The sequence below is a fragment of the Diplotaxodon limnothrissa genome, linkage group LG14 (assembly GCF_057381915.1).
Source record: "Diplotaxodon limnothrissa isolate DT_005_m linkage group LG14, D_limnothrissa_male_GT1.1, whole genome shotgun sequence".
Taxonomy (NCBI): domain Eukaryota; kingdom Metazoa; phylum Chordata; class Actinopteri; order Cichliformes; family Cichlidae; genus Diplotaxodon; species Diplotaxodon limnothrissa.
The window spans coordinates 2,717,131-2,737,061 of NC_140609.1; the positions used below are offsets into that span (position 1 = coordinate 2,717,131).

The 19,931-nt window shown below is 40.9% G+C and overlaps 1 protein-coding gene across 1 annotated transcript in view; it reads right to left on the reverse strand.

The window, feature by feature from the left end:
- Positions 1 to 295: 295 nt before the first annotated feature.
- tbx4 (T-box transcription factor 4) overlaps positions 296 to 19,931 on the reverse strand; it is a 28,225-nt gene continuing 8,589 nt past the window's right edge. The window contains exons 3-8 of the mRNA XM_085370748.1: positions 16,024 to 16,143; positions 14,442 to 14,589; positions 6,468 to 6,620; positions 1,413 to 1,501; positions 1,040 to 1,275; positions 296 to 951 (exon numbers count right to left, since the gene is read on the reverse strand). Of these exons, the coding sequence (XP_085226874.1) occupies positions 296 to 951; positions 1,040 to 1,275; positions 1,413 to 1,501; positions 6,468 to 6,620; positions 14,442 to 14,589; positions 16,024 to 16,143 (1,402 nt within the window). The remainder of the gene's footprint in view (positions 952 to 1,039; positions 1,276 to 1,412; positions 1,502 to 6,467; positions 6,621 to 14,441; positions 14,590 to 16,023; positions 16,144 to 19,931) is intronic.

Genomic DNA, 19,931 nt, shown 5'->3' on the forward strand with positions numbered 1-19,931 from the left:
CCCGTAGCGATGCCTCTGACATACCTCAAGTGTCATTGAAACCAATGATTTGCATTTGAGTGTGACCGAACCGCCCCACTCCACCTGATCACTGGCTTATAGCACATCTGACTAAGTAAAGAGCAGGTCTGTCACTGTTTGCCACCTACAGCATTGGATGGAATATTGATTCAGTATGAACACGTGGGTGTAAAGCAACATGACTGTAGTTCATTAGCATTGCTTGGCAGTGACACCCCACAGTGGGATTCTGGAAACCTTCATATGAGAAAACTGATGTCTCCAGTGACTGACATTAGCTGTCAGTCCAGTTACTCCCTGTGCTACTCAGCCCAACTTGGTACTGATAAGCCTGCTCCCGGATGGATATTGTACCCTGTGCTGAATAGCTGGAGAAATCTCGGTGAGGTAGGAGTGGCGATCCTGGTTTCCTGTGGTACAGAGGTGGATGACCTGAACTATCTCTGGATCCCGGGAAAGATGGAGAGCTTGATGAAGAAGAGGTTGAAGGTGGTATCACAGGCAGACCTCGCTGGACTGCGGCCGAGTTGTAGACGCCCAAGTCAGCTTGTGGTCGTGACACCACCGATGATGCCGGGTGTGGCACCACAGGCGCGACCGTGGCTGAGTTGGTGAAGTGAGCAGTAAAAGGCTGGTAGGGTACGCCTTCCATGCCGTAGCGAGGGTACGGCTGCACTGTAGCCCACATATTACAATTAATTGAAGGAGAGTTGGTTAGGTCATCTGCGTCTGCCGCCCCGGATCCAGACTCTGTTTCCATACCGCCATACATACACGCCTCTCTAGAAGTGATTGCCTCAGTGCGATATGGATGAGAGAGTAAGGGTGATTCGTAAGAAGGAGCCGACCGAAAGTAATGCTCATCTGAGACTGCAGTTGATGTCTCCAGGTATGACCGTTTACATCCGAGCTCCAAGTGTCGCCCGTTATCTGCAACGTTGTTACAAAGAAAACTGCAGTTAATGGCAATTGCAGCCAATGGCGTCTGTGATGTTGCACACTTATCAGCAGAACATACCTCTGTGTTTGAAGCAGTGATAAAGAAGATTGGGATCTCTGCTTTGTGGGAAGTGAGTAGAAATGGGATCTTGGGAGTCTGGGTTAGACAAAGGAACCCCAGTATCATACTGGTAAGAGGACAGTACTTGAGGATGCCCCGCGAGAACTCCTGCTCCAAGTTTCCCCGCTAGGTGACTGTGCGTTGAAATGAGCCTTTGGCGAACCATGTTCTTTGAAATCACGGGATACTCTTTCCTGTAGGTGAGTAGAAGTGATAGAGTAGAAGTATATTTAGTTTGCCGTGTATACATACCCTCACTGACAGTTATAGTGTCCTAAATGGATTTATGAGATCAGCTTTACTTTCCTGGTTCCTTTTTCTGTAAACATACCCTTGAAGTCTTGAGACACGCAGATCTCCTTCTTCACTGCCTCGGAATCCTTTAGCAAATGGATTGTTTTCTATTTTCAGCTGAGTGATCTAGGAAAATGAGACCTTAAAAAGCTGTTATTCTGAAAAAGTCCCTGCTGATACTGGGCAAGAGCTTTTATAGTTACATTTCCATTTCATCAGTCTATAACTGTGAGCTCTGACCAAAACGGTCTGACTCTACCCTTTAAAAGCAAAAAGACTTCACATTATGTCTTCATACTTTAATTAGAATTAATTAATTGATAAAATGATTAATAATTCTAATCAATTTGTCTTAAAAACTCCCTGGAAAGCAAAATGCTGAAGCAAGAGTAGTGACAGGCAGGGCTGGACTGGCCATCGGGCATTTGCCCGGTGGGCCGCTCGTGATTTTTCATTTTTATGGGCCGATGGGGTTTTATTTCTTTTCTTTTTTTAACAGTATAAATGAATGGTGGTGGATTGGCCAGTTGGTCATGATCGACTCTGGGCTGGACAATTACAGCCGAGGAGGTCAAAGGAAAACAAAGGAACGCGATTTGTCCCGTACTACTTCAGCTAGAAAGTTGATCGGCTGATCGGCTTTTTTCTCTGCGCCGGAAAGAGGAAACCAGCACAGGTCACGCTAAACAACAGCAGCACGTTTAAGCTTGATCAGCTGTTGTTAGAATGTATTTAATATTAATTTCTAGCAACAGCTGATGTTTGCTGGAGCCACAGCTGTAAAGCTGCTGGTCATGATGTCGGTTTGTATATGTGGTGAGAGGGAAACATGAAGATGAAACCAGGAGATGTCCTTACTGAATCATCCGAGCTGAACAGGTGATGGAGAAACAGGTTTACCTTTTAGGTGACATGAATGAGTTGAAGGGAAGTTATGAACTGTTTCTGAGAGACAAATAACACCAGGATCCTTTTCTAAGTAGCTGACAGCTGGTAACTGTGCAGGGGCGGGTCTAGCAAAGTGTTGCCAGGGGGCCATGTAGGGCATTAACAGGGAGAGGGGGGCACAAAGAAATACTTTTCTTTCTTATTCTCATTTAAAATATCTCGCTTTTATTAAATAATCATCTGAATCTTACAACCAAAGTTTTCATCTGATGTAAAATGTATAGAAATCAATTATTGTGTTCAGTAAATATTAAGTCTAATATACCCTAGTAAGTTATAGTATTCTTCCCTTTGGGAAGGTACCATCTGTGCAGTTTGCAATTCTGTTGAAGAAAGATGTTGAATCTATTTAATTACTGTAGAAAAATAATAGATTTCTGTGCATTTGTTTGATACGTGCATTAAGGCAAGGCAAGGCAAGGCAAATTTATTTGTATAGCACAATTCAACAACAAGGTGATTCAAAGTGCTTTACAGAGACATTAGAAACAAGAACAAATAAAAAGCATGATTTAAAATTGATTAAAACAAGCAAACAAACAAACTAACTAAACACACACATTTCACACCTGTTCGCGCGATCTGAACCCTTATCGTAAGAGGAGCTACCAGTCCTTCTGTGGACGAGCTACTTTCTATTTTAAATTCCCTGAATTTAAAATACTCTCTAGACCCAGTCTAGACCCAGCTGGGGAGCTACCCAGAGCTCTAAACCCACTTAACAAACAAACAAACAAACAAACAAACAAACAAACAAACAAACAAACAAACAAACAAACAAACAAACAAACAAACAAACAAACAAACAAACAAACAAACAAACAAACAAACAAACAAACAAACAAAACAGTATATAAAATCAAAACAGATAAAATCAGAACAGTAGATAAAATCAGTAGTTAATGTAAGTTTTGAAATTTAAGCTTAACAAACAAACAAAACAGTATATAAAATCAAAACAGATAAAATCAGAAATAGATAAGATCAGTAGTTAGTGTAAGTTTTGAAATTTAAGCTTAAAGTGTGGATTTGGTGCTTTATTCAAATGCAGCTGAGAACAGGTGAGTCTTCAACCTGGATTTAAATAAACTGAGTGTTTCAGCTGATCTGAGGCTTTCTGGGAGTTTGTTCCAGATATAAGGAGCATAAAAGCTGAATGCAGCTTCTCCGTGTCTGGTTCTGACTCTGGGAACTGATAAGAGACCGGATCCAGATGACCTGAGGGATCTGGAAGGTTCATACTGGGTCAGGAGGTCATTGATGTATTTTGGTCCTAAACCATTCAGAGCTTTATAGACCAGCATCAGAACTTTAAAGTCTATCCTCTGACGGACAGGCAGCCAGTGTAAGGACCTCAGAGCTGGACTGATGTGGTCCACTTTTTTGGTCTTAGTGAGGACTCGAGCAGCAGAGTTCTGAATGAGCTGTAGTTGTCTGACTGATTTTTTAGGTAGACCTGTAAAGATGCTGTTACAGTAATCAAGCCTACTAAAGATGAATGCATGGACTAGTTTTTCCAGGTCCTGTTGAGACATCAGATCTTTTATCCTTGAAATATTCTTGAGGTGATAGTAAGCTGACTTTGTTATTGTCTTAATGTGTTTTTCTAAGTTTAGGTCTGCATCCATCACTACACCCAAATTTCTCGCCTGGTTTGTGGTTTTTAGATGTATAGATTGAAGTTCTCTGGTGACCTGTAATCGTTTTTCTTTGGCGCCAAAGACCATTACCTCAGTTTGTTTTTGTTTAGCTGGAGAAAATTGTGGCACAACCAGTCATTAATTTCCTCAATGCATTTACCAAGAGCCTGTACAGGGCCTCGGTCTCCTGGTGACATTGTGATATATATTTGTGTGTCATCTGCATAGCTGTGGTAGTTTATTTTGTTGTTGTTTATAATTAAAATCGGTTTTGTCAATTAAGCATCTTGAGGCAGAGGGTGGGGGAGTGGTTCCCTACTTTTCTTTCTTTTCTTTTTTTGCTGGGAGTATTAGTGAGGTATATGTAATTATAAATTAGGTTGTTTTTTATTTTTGCTAAGTACTGTTTAGAATACCAGAATAGGGAGGATGGTGTAGGTTTAAGTTTATTATAAAGGCTTTATGGCTTTTCCTATAATACCTGGTGGGCCGGTCACTAGTCAAAATGCCCGGGCTGATTTTTTGTCCCAGGTGACAGGGACTAGACAGAGATAACATATTTCTCCCATATTGGCTTCTCTTCACTGGCTAAATTCTTCTCATCACGTATAAGGTCTTGAATGATCAGGTCTCATCTTATCTAAAAACCTCATAGTATCTTATAACTATAATAGTCAGAGCACTCTCAGACTGCTGATTTACTCGTGGTTGCTGGTGCATTTAGAATGTAGAATAGGAGGCAGGTAGGTGTGTTCACACCTTGCTCCATACTCTACACCCCTCTGGTACTGTAGCTGTAAACAAACATTGCTTAGCACAGCAACTATCTGGCATTTTGGCTAAATTAAACTCAAAGAAGTTCAGGGGAAAGCTGGATGGCAGTGCTGTTTTGCCCTCCAGGTGGGTGTGTCCCCACAGATAGGTCTAGGCCGTTGGGAGTCCCCCCCCCCCAGTCTGATTTTACAGACGACTCACTGTCACCAAAAGAGTTTTAAAAATATGATCTTCTCAAACTATAAAGAAAAGGAAAATATTTAAATTAAGTGTCTCTATTTTAAAAAAAAAATCATGATGTGATATTATAGTATATAGTATACAAGAAATTTGTTCACTATTTTTATTACAAATTATATCAGTAAGGAAGCTGACTAAATATTAACTGATAATTTGTGGCAAAGGGGTGGGATTAAATAAGTGTGTACAGAACGGCAGCTACATTGAAATGTATTGATTTTTTTGTATAGTATTTTATTTCTCTCTTATTTCCTTTCTAAATGTATATTGTTTACATGTCTGAACTAAAAATGACCAAAAATGACCAAAGTGCTTAAAGGAGGTTGATAATTGTCGGGGTTATCTCTGTAGTGTTGTTGTTCTTTGCCTTCCAACATAAAGTGCCTTGAGGCAATGTCTGTGGTGATTTGGTGTTATCTAAATACAGCTGATAAATGGAAAATTCAGTCACTATTCCTGTCAAGGTTATTCCTAGTGCTTCTGCAGTACTTCCATACTTCCTTCCTCTTGAAAATCACTTCCCGGGAATCCTGTTCTGACCACTTGCACCAATGTACAGTGAACATGTGCTACAGTTAAGGCTGGTGGTCCTGCTGATGTACTGCATTGAGACTCTTGATGTTTGCTCTTAGGGTTTTAGAAAGAGAACAGCAGTGAAGACCTTCGACATGAAAGTCAGCTCAGTTTGTCACAGAAGTCGTTTGGTGTGTTAACCAATTTTATCTCTTTAGTCCCTGCCCTTTGTACACACCGCCCGTCGCTACTACCGATTGGATGGTTTAGTGAGGTCCTCGGATCGGCCCCGCCGGGGTCGGTCACGGCCCTGGCGGAGCGCCGAGAAGACGATCAAACTTGACTATCTAGAGGAAGTAAAAGTCGTAACTTGAATCATATCTGTTATTAACCTCTGTCTCTCTTCCACAGCATGTCTTTTATCCTGTCTTCCTTCTCTCACCCCAACCGGTCGCAGCAGATGGCCCCGCCCCTCCCTGAGCCTGGTTCTGCCGGAGGTTTCTTCCTGTTAAAAGGGAGTTTTTCCTTCCCACTGTCGCCAAAGTGCTTGCTCATAGGGGGTCATATGATTGTTGGGTTTTTCTCTGTATCTATGAAGCGCCTTGAGGCGACTTTTGTTGTGATTTGGTGCTATATAAATAAAATTGAATTGAATTGAATTGAATCTCCACAGAGAAACTGGAAGTTGCCTGAACAAGATTTGGGGAGTGATCAAAAATAGGAGGAAGCATGAAAACAGCTTTAATTATTTATTATTGGTATTACCTTTATTTAACCAGGAAGTCCCACTGAGATAGACATAGAAACTAAAAACATGAAGTTGCGTGGTTATGGTTGTTTTTTGTTTGATTTTTGCTTTATGTGGTCAGGGTTATGGTGCTTTTCTTCACATTTAGATAAAACACTTAATACCCTTTGAGCACTTAAGACTATTCTAAACCAAATGCTAATTATTATAGCATACATCCGAGACATACCTTGTGGTTTTGATAAGAGGTTACGGAGATGAAGGCTGTCTCGTGAAAGACATGGGTGCAGTAAGCAGTGTTCTTTGATCCAAAGGCATTGTTCTCATCAGCTTTGACTATGTGTAGCCTGGGCTGGTACTTGTGCATGGAGTTCAAGATGATCTAGCAAGAAAAAGAAGGCATTTATTTTCAAAATTACTGAGCATACCTGATGTGAATGGTGACTAGAGGACACACACATCAATCAGCTACAGTACAGCATTAAAACCACAGACTCCACATCATACCACAGAAACGTCTCAAAACAGTTCAACACAACTAAGCCAGTGACCCAGCTTTCAAACTTCCTAGATGATCCAGTCGAGCATTTGTGAAGTATGGACAACAAACTGGATTCATGGAGATCCCACTCTGCAACTCACAAGACAAAACGATGCAATATCCCTGTGCACAGTGCTTTTGGAGGGCTAAAGGATGAATCCATGTAGATCAACTCAGCTTGTTTGGAAAGGCTGAACTTAAAGAATGAATCAACATAAAAATGTTTTTAGTCTGTGATAACCAGGCTTTAAAATCGGCCATGTAGAATCTTCAGTTAATGAGCAATTAAAGGTGATAAATGCAAATTAATGCATATTACTCTTGAACAATTAATAATTTCCAGTGACAGCATGACAGCTTCCACTGCCCACCCTCAACACATCAACTTGTCCTTATCCCTGTGTGCGTAAAATAAAGTGGTGTTTGCTGTATTTCATCATCTTGCTAGCGCTGCATAAGAGAAAGAAGCAGAAGTTATTTCATTTTAAAAGCAGAAACTTATAAAAGAGGGCAGTAATTTCAAATAATTATCAGCAAATATACAAAGCGTTCCTCTGCAGTTTGTCACAAATATGGCTGTTAGCTAATGTGTGGTTGCTATATTTCCCAGAAAGATAAAAAATGTTACTGTCATAATAAGAGATGGAGAAAGAAATACCAAAGAGAGGACAGGAGGAAGTTTAGAGAGTAACGTTTAAATCTTAAATATAATTTCCTTATTAATTTTAGAGTTTATAAATCAGATGTTTTGCTTAATTATGTTTTGGTGAAACAAAATGAAAAACAAACACACTGATTTGTGTTGCTGAAAATAAGAAAACATAACACTGTACCCGGGGTTTAGTTAAAGTTTAGTGGAGGCTAAAACGGTGGGTTTGCAGTACTGTGGGGAAAATCTGCAGTAATGCAGTATGTTGAAGTGATACAGAGCAGGTTGTGGTATTCATGGTCGATGATTAGATTCTGAATTCTTCCTTTTATATTAGCTTCATAGTGTCAGAGGTTGAAAATCTGAGGTAATCCAGAGCAGCAGCACATGTCAACTGATTTTGGAGCTCAGAAAAAGTTATTATGTGACTTGTTTTTGAGCAATGGAAAATAATAAAATTGATAATAGATATCATTTATGATTAACCACATTTTTTAAGTTCAGTGAAGTTTAGTTTCACTGGCCACAATCAGGCTCGATTACTGCCAGACCTGTTAAACCAGTAGATAGACGAGTCTGACAAAGCGAAGGAGGCTTGTGCCTCAATCTAAGGGAACAGCTGAGAAGACAAGGTCACTGACATCTGTCAGCCTGAACAGAGTCACAGAGTCATTTCCAAGGCTTTGGGATTCCAGCAAATCACAGTGAGAATCATTTCTCCACACATGGAGAAAACTGGAAGTGCTGGTGAACCTTCCCATGAGTGGCTGGCCTGCCATGGGCACATCTAAAGAACTGCAAGCCTCACTCGCCTCAGTTATGGTCAGAGTTTATGATTCAACAGTAAGAAAGAGACTGGACAGAAAGGGTGTCCATGGTAGAGTTCAAAGGAGAAAACCACTGCTGACCAAAAAGAACATCAAAGCTCATCTCACATCTGCCAAAAAACATCTTGATGATCCCCGAAAATATTCTGTGGACTTAAATCCATTTGAGATACTTTGGTATAATCTTAAACATACTGTTCATGCTTGAAACGCTACAAGTGTAGTTGAATTAAAACAATTCTGCAAAGCAGAACCACACATTCATCTGAAAGACTCATTGCAGTTCTTGCTGCCAAGGGTGGCACAACCAGTTATTAGGTTTTTCAAAATGGGCCAGGAAGGTTTGACTAACTCGTTTCCCTTTATACATTAAATCATCACAACTGCATTTTGTATTTGCTCAGCTCCCCCTATTAAAAAACGTTTGATGATTTGAAACATTTAAATGTGACAAATATGCAAAAAAGTAAGAAATCGAGCAGGGGAAAATACTTTATCACTGCACTGGAAGATTACCAATAATCTTAGTGTTATGGTAAATGAACTGGAATGTATGCAGCGCCTTTCTAATCAAGTTAATCTAGTTTTAACAACAGGTAGAACTTATCTCACAGCATGAACACTGACACCAAATAATCATAATTACTGTTTTTGCTGCAGATGGTCTCCGTGCCACTGACACTGTGTGTCTGTGTGTGTGTGGGGGGGTGCTGTGTTCACTAAAAAATATGAAATCATTTTGAATTAGACGGCTGGAAAAGTAAGTGCTGTAGGGACATTTTGCAAATAAACAGTTTACCTGTGACACGACTGGCTATAAAAATGGGAAGCAGTTCGTCGCCATCTCCAAAAAACGTCAAATTGTGGAACAATTTTGTAACAATTTCTGTTTTTAGCGTAAGATATAGTTCCATTCAGACACTGTCCTTTTCAGAAGAGGCTTTGCATATTTCAGCAAGACAATTCTAAACTGCATACTGCATCTATTACAACAGAAATAGATGAAAACAATTGGATCAACCCAAAATGAAAAATATCACAGAGGAAATCAGAGACTGTTGAGCAGTCACAATCCTCTCTCCTCTTTTCCCAGATGATTTTTTGGACTCTTGTTCAGAGGTTATGCTACACAGTTGTAAATATTGCCCTGTTACTTGCATTAAAATGACCTTATTTCTTTCTTAAAATGGTAATTTTTTTCATTTTGGACATTTATTATGTTTTTGTGCAAATCAATGCAACTCTCACTTATGTCTTCCTGTAAATATGAAACAATGAATTCCAGACTGTGTGATGTCAGTGTGTAGCAGTTTTAAAACAGACCTTTTTAAAATGTTAACAACCTTTCTGGCTGAATGCCCTGCAGGCCAACGTCTCCCATGTGCACACTATGCTCGTTAAAGTACCAAACATTTCCCTCTGAATCTCATCTTAAACTGAACCCTTTAGTTGTAACATGATTAACGCGTTGAGTGAGATCTTGATGTTTCATTTCCATCACAGGTGAGTGTTGCTATGTGCCAGTATATAGCAGGTGGCATGTGTGTAGTGTTTACATTGTTAGGTATCTGCAGGTCAGCTCAATAGCATCACTCTTCTCCCAGTGCTGTGCCCAGTGAAGCGTTAGCAACAGTAGGGCAGGGTCAGCGCTAGTCCAGCTCTGTCAGGGCTGATAATCGTCAAGCTATGCACCTCGACTCCCTCCTTCTTTTGCCAGACACTCTCCTGAGGAGTCTTCACCTCCAGGGAACTCCCAAAGAGAATCAAAGGTTGAAGAGGGCATGGGGAGCTAGGCACAGGTTCAACAGTGACCAGCCCCTCGCTCACTTGCTTCTGTTGCTGAGGCAGGGTGGAGACAGAGATAAAGCTATTGGCTGGTTCAATGGAGGCTCTCTGTTGACCTTTGTCTGCTCTGCTGTCTGGCTGCTGTTTGGGGGTGATACTGGAGACTCTTGGGTGACTGAAAGCACCGATCAGGGAAGCCCTCTTAGATCAGTGAAGAGTTAAAGAAATTGCTTTCATCTCAGCTGATTAAAAATGGGGATTACTGACTTTGATTGAGATGAGTCCTGAAAAGGCAGTGAGTTATTTTCTGTAGTAAAGTAAATGATTTCATTGGCCATATTACAGCCAGTGAAATCATTTTAAAATGTTTCTTTCCATTATTACAACAATGGGTCGGATGGTGTTTGGTGAGATCTGGATTCCTACGAAACTCAGAGTTAACCCTTAAATATATCATTTACTATTATTGTTAACACATCTATATATTTTTAAATGAACTGTTGAAAAGCACTTGGGCTAGTTATAGATGCACCACAGTTTTGTTGTTGTTGAGGTTTTAAAGGTGCATAAGTGACAGATTAATGTCTGTACACATAACACAATGATAAACGGACTTGTCCTTTTATAATACTTTCCTACACATATACATATTTTTCTTCATGAGTGTTTTCTATCCAACATTTACACACGTTCATACTCTGATGGATACACTGAAGAGCAACTTATTCATTTCTTAAAAGCATCTTTTGGCTAACAGCAGCTAATCCTGAGTAGCTAGCGTCTGTTTGCTGGCAAGAACGAGCAGATAGTTTCTTCTGGTGATGTAGAACAGGTTGCATTGCCAAAAGCGAATAGCAGTTGAATTAACGTCTGTAACTGACTGTGATGTCACCAAGTATTTAGTTTTTTAGGCATGAATTACAAAAAGAGAAGCTGTGACCTGTGTTGACACCTGACTCGTGATGAATTATAACTGGTTAAAGCACTTTGACTGAATCAGAAGCAAAGTGGGGCCAGAGCCACTGAGTTAGCAGCTTTTTCCTTTGTGCTATTTTTATTTTAAGTTAAGGAATATTTCCGTTTTACCTTAAATGCTTCTCTGTGCACACATGCTCCTGCAAAAGGTGGAAGATGTACAAAATCAAGCCCATCCCTGTTTTAAAAACATTCTAGGACCTCTTTAGCCTTTTCCACAGGTCACTGGAGCACAGGTGCTACATCTTCAGTGTGATACCTTATTTCTAAACTCTGGTTCCAGCCCTGGATAAAACACAACATAAAATATTGAGAATATCAAACATTTAGATGCTGTTTTTGACCACTAAATAGACTCTAATTACATTATTATATTATCTCATGAATTTCCAATGTGAGAATTTTTCTATCACAATTCATTTACTACTACTAAACTTATTGATGCCACACTAAACAGCCTATGAACAGTGAGAGCTATGGTCAAAAGTATTATTTTCACATTATACAAAGAGCATAATCAGGAGTTCTGTCGCTCTACTTCAAGAGGCACTGTTTCACTGCACACCTCCTGGTCTGCGCGTCATTTGGGCCCTGCCTGGCCTCTAACTTGCTCTGTCCTCATTACTTGCCCTTATCACTAGCAAGGCACTCAACTCAATCTGACAGCAGGCCCCGCCACTGATCTGAGAGGTTATGAACCTAATGAGCCCGCCCATTGATGGGATGGCTTCAGACAAGCTATCCCAGGATCCCCCTGGGGAGTGCTGCCACAGTCGCACTCTTCACCTCCCTCTGCAGTTCTCTCTCTTACACACTTCATCTCTTCATTCCATCTTTCCATCATGAATCAGCCTGTGAAAAACAGCACGATGATATTGCTGCTCACATATCTATCAGTCCGATATTCAGTTCAATTCAGCTTTATTTACACAGCGCCAAATCACAACAACAGTCGCCTCAAGGTGCTTTATACTGTAAGGCAGACCCTACAATAATACATACAGAGAAAACCCCAACAATTATATGGCCCCTATGAGCAAGGACTTTGGCGACAGTGGGAAGGAAGAACTCCCTTTTAACAGGAAGAAACCTCAGCATAAACACAAACATTTTCTAAACATAACCAGGTTTTGGTGCATAAATCTCACCGAGATCTGGGCTTGACATCAGCCCACGTTCGTTAAAATCCAGCTTTCAGCTGCTTATCCAGGTCCAGGTTGCCATTGTTGGAATTTAAGCAATGATGCTCAGGCCTCCCTCTCCCCTACACCTCCCCAACAGCTCTTCTGGCAGGGCACCAAGGTGCTCATTGGCTCAGTGATATTATCTCTCCAGAGTGCCCTGGGCCTAACCCTGGACTTCCTCCCATATCAACAATCCTGAAACACCCAGGAGCCATACAGGATGTTGACCCCGTTTGACATGGAGGAATATTAGCAACAGAACCACATCATCAGCAAAATACAGAGAGGGGATTCTGAGACCACTTAAACTGACACGCCATAGTTGCACCTATAGTTTATAATAGCTATCCAAATAATGTTTACAGATACATTAAATAGAGGTAGAATGAATAATGAGAGGCAGAGCCTTCAGTTTTCAGGCCCCTCTTCTGTGGAACCAGCTTCCAGCTTGGATTCGGGAAACAGACACTATCTCTACTTTTAAGATTAGGCTTCAAACTTTCCTTTTTGCTGAAGCATATAGTTAGGGCTGGACCAGGTGACCCTGAATCCTCCCTTAGTTATGCTGCAATAGGTGTAGGCTGCCGGAGGCTTCACATGGCGCACTGCGCGTTTGTCCTTCTCGCACCTCTTTTCACTCACCATATATTTATACACGAGTACTTCCACAGTGTGTCTTTTGTCGCGGCAGATGGCCCCGCCCCGCCCCTCCCTGAGCCTGGTTCTGCCGGAGGTTTCTTCCTGTTAAAAGGGAGTTTTTCCTTCCCACTTTCACCAAAGTGCTTGCCCATCGGGGGTTGTTTGACTGTTGGGGATTTACTTTGAATTATAAAGCCTCTTGAGGCAGCTGTTGTTGTGGTTTAGCACTAGGGATGCACCGATACTGATACTGGTATCGGGTATCGGTGCATCCCTATTTAGCACTATATAAATATAGCTGAATTTAATTAATAGAATAGAATAGAATAGAATTCAACTTTATTGTCATTGCACATGCACAGGTACAGGGCAACGAAATGCAGTTTGCATCCATCCAGAAGTGCTTTAGTGATATAGATATATTACAATATATATTAGCAATAATATAGATATGTGAGTATATTACAGAAATGGGTCTATTATGGTATGTTATAATGTACACGGTATGAAGTATGTTGTGAATATTCTATAACTATAAGTATGTACAGGCTGTAGTGATTAAATTAAATAGTACTCATTAATAATTTTTTAGTATAATCAGTTACAACTTTACAATAAAGTTCATAAATTTGTTTGGAAACAATTGTTTATTATCTTTTATCATTAGCATGTTTCATTATAACTTCATGTTTAGTTAACAGTAAAGCACTGTTGACTAAATTGTAACTGACAGTCAGTGATTTAAGCACAGTGGTCATTTTAAAGTATGAATCTTTCTCTCGTGTAGTGTGTTTCACCCTGTTGGCACCGACACTTTGGATTACTGAGCTGGCTCTGTGACTGGCTGTGAAATTGACACATCTGAAGCTGTGGCAGAGATGAGGCCATTGAACAAACAGGTAATGGAGCACCTGCTTTTACAGGATGATGATCTTTCGTACCACATGCAGTAACGCTCAGCAGTCGAACACATCTGTCTAGGAGAGAATCATCTCTTATGTTAACAGTTTAGTTCAACTCTGCACCGTCACAGACTTTATTGCACTGCACTGCTGGTTTCACTTCCTTTAATAAATCCTGTTGTTTTCTGGAGTTTTAAATATTTTATGTTCATATTAATTTTGTTTTTATTACTTAAAAATTTGTTCAAATTCATACGTGTTTTAATGTATTGTATTTATTTGATCATTTTTAAAGATATGAAGATATATGCCTTTCTACTTATTTGACCTATTTTATAAATGCTGTAATGAAGGAGTTTCTCAACTTTGGGATAAATAAGTATATCTTAGCTTTTAGCTTAGCTTATATTCGGTTCTAGGGTTGCTATGTTAGCAAGCCTGTTTTTTATTTTTTGTAACTTATATTGGAAGTATTGAGCCATCCATCAATGTTATCTTATTCTTTTATCCATTTTTAACCTATTGTGAATATTAGTCACCAAGTGTTTTCTAAAGATGGATGGACACAGCATCTCATTCCAAACATGAGATTAACATTTAATTCACATCGCAGTGTTAGACAGCAAGCATCACAAAGCGCTACAGCCTCTAAAATCACTAAATGCTTATTTAAATAACTAACATCCTCCATAGCTACTCACATGCCCAAAAGGGTCCAGGTGGTTGTTTGTTAGCTTCAGCTTCTGAAATGACACCAGCTGCCGCATCCAGTGAGCTCCAGTGGCAGGGGAATCAGGGTGCACATAGAGCCTGCCTGGCATCGCCGGCTCAGCCTTCCCAGCCACCATCCTAAAAACAGATTACAAATGGAACAAAGTGCATAGTTGCTTTCAAGAGCCAGGGCTGTTTTTCAGGGACTATGCCAGGTTCTTTAAGTTTAACATTGGACATACAAGGCTCTCCACCCTCACAGCATTACGTCCTTTATACTGAAAAGCAGTGATCCCTGCTAAAACTTCATTCCTAATTATACTGCTGCAAGGTGTTACTGAGAAACACCAGAACCCACCAACTGCATGCCGTGCCACAAGATCAGAAACAAATGGCTGTAAAACAACTCTGCTTGAAGGTCTGCTTGAATTCTTTTTTTAAGCTTTTCCTGGCAAAACTATTTTGTCTGTCCTCAGTATGAAGGCAGGGCAGCTATTTTGTTGTGCTAACGCATGGAGGACTATAATGTCATCAACTCCAGATACAAAATCAGCTGGAGCAACAGTCAAACTTGGGTAGTTTTTCTCTTTCTTTTTAAATGTTTTGTAATTGCCCCGCAGTAAGGAGGTGCTGCTGGCGAGGAGCCACAGTAACAGTTACCTGCTTAGGTCACTCTAAAGGTTCTGCTCTTTTAGAATATTTGAAACAAACCAGCAGCAGTTCCTCTTTACGTTTCTTCTTTTCTGGGTTAAATAAGGAATTAGAAGAATTGTAGTGGATGCATTTTTGTGAATGGACAGACTCCTGAGGAGTGCTTCTTCTGGAGGGGTACTATTTACGGGGGCGACCGTGGCTCAGGGGGTTGGGAATCGCATCTGTAACCGGAAGGTCGCCGGTTCGATCCCCGGGCTCTCTGTCCTGGTCGTTGTGTCCCTGGGCAAGACACTTTACCCTACTTGCCTACTGGTGTTGGCCAGAGGGGCCGATGGCGCGATATGGCAGCCTCGCTTCTGTCAGTCTGCCCCAGGGCAGCTGTGGCTACAACTGTAGCTTGCTTCCACCAGTGTATGAATGTGAGAGTGAATGAATAGTGGCATTGTAAAGCGCTTTGGGTGCCTTGAAAAGCGCTATATAAATCCAATCCATTATTATTATTATTATTATTATTTATATACAGATTATTACTCTGGTACTCCTCTGTTTAATGAAGAAAGCCAAGCTCAGATAATAGAATGTATTCCACATTATTTGTAATTTTTTAAAAGGAAATGTAGTAGTATAATGATGACAGTAACAAAGTAGGGATATTAATCCCAAACACACACACGCACACACACACACACGCACACACACACACACACACACACACACACACACGCACACACACACATACACGCACGCACACACACACACACACACACACACACACACAGTGAGATGAACTGAGGCCGATCAAACGCTGCTCGTGAAGCGACATGGTTGTTTGCTAAGTAACTGTAATGTGATTACTTAACACACACATGCATATACACACTCACACACACACCTCTTCTTGTGTCCTTTGAAACTCACCACTTGTTGTCACAGAATTTGTAGCGGTGGTCGTCAGCTAGGACAACGTCAATAAGTAGGATGTATTTGGTTTTGGGATTCATCCCAGTCATTTTGACCTTGTAGCTAGGAAACATCCTCCTGTTGAAAAACACAAAGCAAAACTGTTGGACACACACTCTATGTTTCTGCAACAACATGAAATATTCCCAGAAAAGCTGATCTCAGCTACTGCCACACAAATTAGTTCTTAATTGGCCTCAATATGGACAGAGATGTCCACCCTCAGCTTTAAAATGAATGAGCTTAAGCCCTGTCTGCACAGTGCGGTAAACATATCACGTCTGTGATTAGGAGTTCTTTCAAAGGACACAAGTTTGGACGATTATGTTATCTGTACATGATGTCACACTCCAGAGAAGGCAACAAATTTCAGTGGTAGCGCTCTGCACTGGTTTTCTTCATAAGAAAGGATCTTGTAGGCCATTAAAAAAAATTTCAGCTTGTAGGAAGAGACCAGTATTGGCGCTGGTGCAGTTGAAGATCTGATTTGCTCCATGGCAGCAGGAGCTGGCAGAGCCAGGACCCACAGAGATCACAGGATTCGACAGACAGACAGAAAGTTGCCATCTTGGACATTTGAAATAAACCCTACCTGAATGTTACGTTAATGAAACCTTCCTGTCAGCAGAAAACTACATCAAACGCATTACAAATCCAGCATTTATTTAACAAACCTCTGCTTAAGATAGTCCTGTCTGTGAAAGAAAAAGAAAAATCTCCCATTTCTTGGCCTGGTAACAATTTGTGAGATGTCACTGAAAGCATGGGAACATGCTTGATCTTTTAAATGTCTCAAATATGTTAATATAGCAGCCAAGGCTATAAAGCACATGAGGGGAGCTACCTTTTGTGACCTCTTCTGGGAAACCAAAAACTTTTTCATCCCATCTGTGCCAAAGGAAATTTTGCAAAAGCCTCTGCAGTCTCTTATAAAGCCTTAAGTGGTTTTTAATGGCACCCCGGATTGGACAGAAGATTAGACAGCTGGCTTGTCACTGGCAATGGTCAAAAAGGCCTGGAGTTTATCTGCTGGTGTTGCCCATGGTGACATAGTCAAACACTGTAATGGACAACCTCACGTGTTGTTCTGGGAGGACTGCAAGGCATCAAAACCCCTGTCTGCGTACTGGCTGCTCCAAATGGTGCAAATGCCCATCTTCAAAAGTTCATAGTGCTGATTGTGTTACTGTAAATACTCCATCAAGTAAGATGAAGGGGGCGGCGGGGGATTGAGAGCAGGTAATTTAAATCTCTTTCCCAGGCTTCAAATCCAATCAGTAGGAGGGATCAGTCCTGCTATCATCTTCACTGAAAGACGGGTTAATCTTAGAAGAACATTCAAAACAGACCTCTGCTCATCTCTGACTCCGCTCGCAACACACAGTCGGAGCAGTTGGAGGCCTGTGTCAACACATGTGGCCCTCGGATTTGTATAATATGACCATAACTATCTCACGGCTCACTCTGCTGGGGGATCTTTATCCAATCTTGAGCAAGTAAATGTAATGAATAGCTGAGTGACATCACACTCTGTGTTTACATTGGTTCCCTACAAGCATCGCTTTCACTATGCAATTGTGTCCTGTGAGCAGGTACTAAATTATCCAGGAAAATTAGGCTCAACTGAATAACCAAATAATAATCCCCCACATAAGAAGCGAGCTACCGGTAGCTTTCCCCCAGGGAGCTGACATGACATCTAGTGGGAGAACCAGATTCACTGGAAGGAAAAGAGAGAACAATGAATATAAAACCATTGTTTGGCAAGGTATGTATATGTTCACCTCTTTAATGAGTTTCCTCATTGTTCAGATTGTTCAGAGTTGAGCTTTAGGGTTGTATATATACATAAATATATTACCTGGGGGCACTGGGACTTGAATATTTAATAACCTACTTCACTTAAAGGACATATGGATTTGTAGTTGAGAAATTAAAAAAAAAATACATTTTTAATAAGAATTAAAATGTGAATAATTACAGAATAAATTAACAGCAGTATGTGGTTAAAAACATATAGCAGTAAAAAGTGGCAGACTTAAATGAACTGGGAAGTTTGTATATATGTGAAATCAGCAAAATCACAATCAACGAGTGAAAGATCGCAAATTCAATTTACTAGCTAGGGTGGGAACCCAACAGCAACACTAATGCTAATTGCACTAATATAAATATTAAACAGAAATAGGTGGTTACCCAACGGCTGTTTTCATGGAAAGGAGACACAAATGACACTGTAAATATTTTTAATTAATAAATGCCTGTTTTGGTGGAAAGAAAGTAGATAATATTTTTTTAACAAGTCACTTCAAAGTATTTTAGGGGATGTTGTAATTATTTGATATTATTAAGGGAGCAGTCTGTATTATAAAATATCTTTACCTCCTAAATAGTACAAGTTGTTTGTCCTTTCCTTTAAAATTGTTTACTCCCTTGTTCTACTGTAGCAACATCATTAAGTACCATTAGGGAACTACTTTAGATAATTAAGTCCTATTTTCATTAAAGTGTGGACAGTACATATTGTGATATAGGTTATTGACTTATTATAAAGTGCGACCAAAATATCTGTGTTTGCTGCTGGTGTACAAGTAACGTATGGCAAGATGAGGTGATTCATTATACCGTACTTACTGCAGTATCAGTATTTTGTCCCGCCCCTATTTTAAGTCTAATGTATTAAAATGCTGAATTAAATCGACCCAGGATAACTGCTTTTCAAAGACAACATGAAGGGATACGTATACATTCAGCAGCGTGACTAAGTGAGTGAACTTAAGGGGGGGCATGAGAAATGGAAGTCAGTGAGTGTGTGTATGATATCAGTGTCAGGGTGTGTGTGTTTCTATGTCCAGCCAGCTGTTTCTCTTAACAATCCCACGTTTAGGCCCTCCACTGATCCATTCCTTCTCTGGGAATCTGCAGTACTACAGCGAGATCAAAAGAAGTGTTGAGGGTAAGGGGGGGTGGGATGAGGATGATGAAGCGCTACAGCCTAGTAGACTAAGGCCTGTTGTGGGCGCCGGGTTCCTCTTATCAAACTGCTCCTACTCACTTGACGGGCTGTGTACAAAGAGGCAGAGTGAGGCAAGAGCTGCGGTGGGTGCTTTGAAGAAGGAGGATTACACCTGGACAATGACACTCATCATAACAAGTCTTCTAGATTCAGCTAGGACTGAGCTAGTTTCATCTCGGAGTGTTTGGGAAATATGGGATCCTTATGGTTCATCTGCATCTGTCCTGACTCCCCTCTCATCTCTGCACTGCAATATATATATATATATATATATATAAAAAAAAAAAACACCCAGCACGCCCCTGCGGGCGGTTTATCCTTCAAGTTCGGGTCCTCTACCAGAGGCCTGGGAGCTTGAGGGTCCTGCGCAGTATCTTAGCTGTTCCCAGGACTGCGCTCTTCTGGACAGAGATCTCCGATGTTATTCCCGGGATCTGCTGGAGCCACCGCACCTAGTGCTCCGATTACCACGGGGACCACCGTTACCTTCACCCTCCACATCCTCTCGAGCTCTTCTCTGAGCCCTTGGTATTTCTCCAGCTTCTCGTGTTCCTTCTTCCTGATATTGCTGTCATTCGGAACCGCTACATCGATCACTACGGCCGTCTTCTTCTGTTTGTCTACCACCACTATGTCCGGTTGGTTAGCCACCACCATTTTGTCCGTCTGTATCTGGAAGTCCCACAGGATCTTAGCTCGGTCATTCTCCACCACCCTTGGGGGCATCTCCCATTTTGACCTCGGGACTTCTAGGTTATACTCGGCACAGATGTTCCTGTACACTATGCCGGCCACTTGGTTATGGCGTTCCATGTATGCCTTGCCTGCTAGCATCTTGCACCCTGCTGTT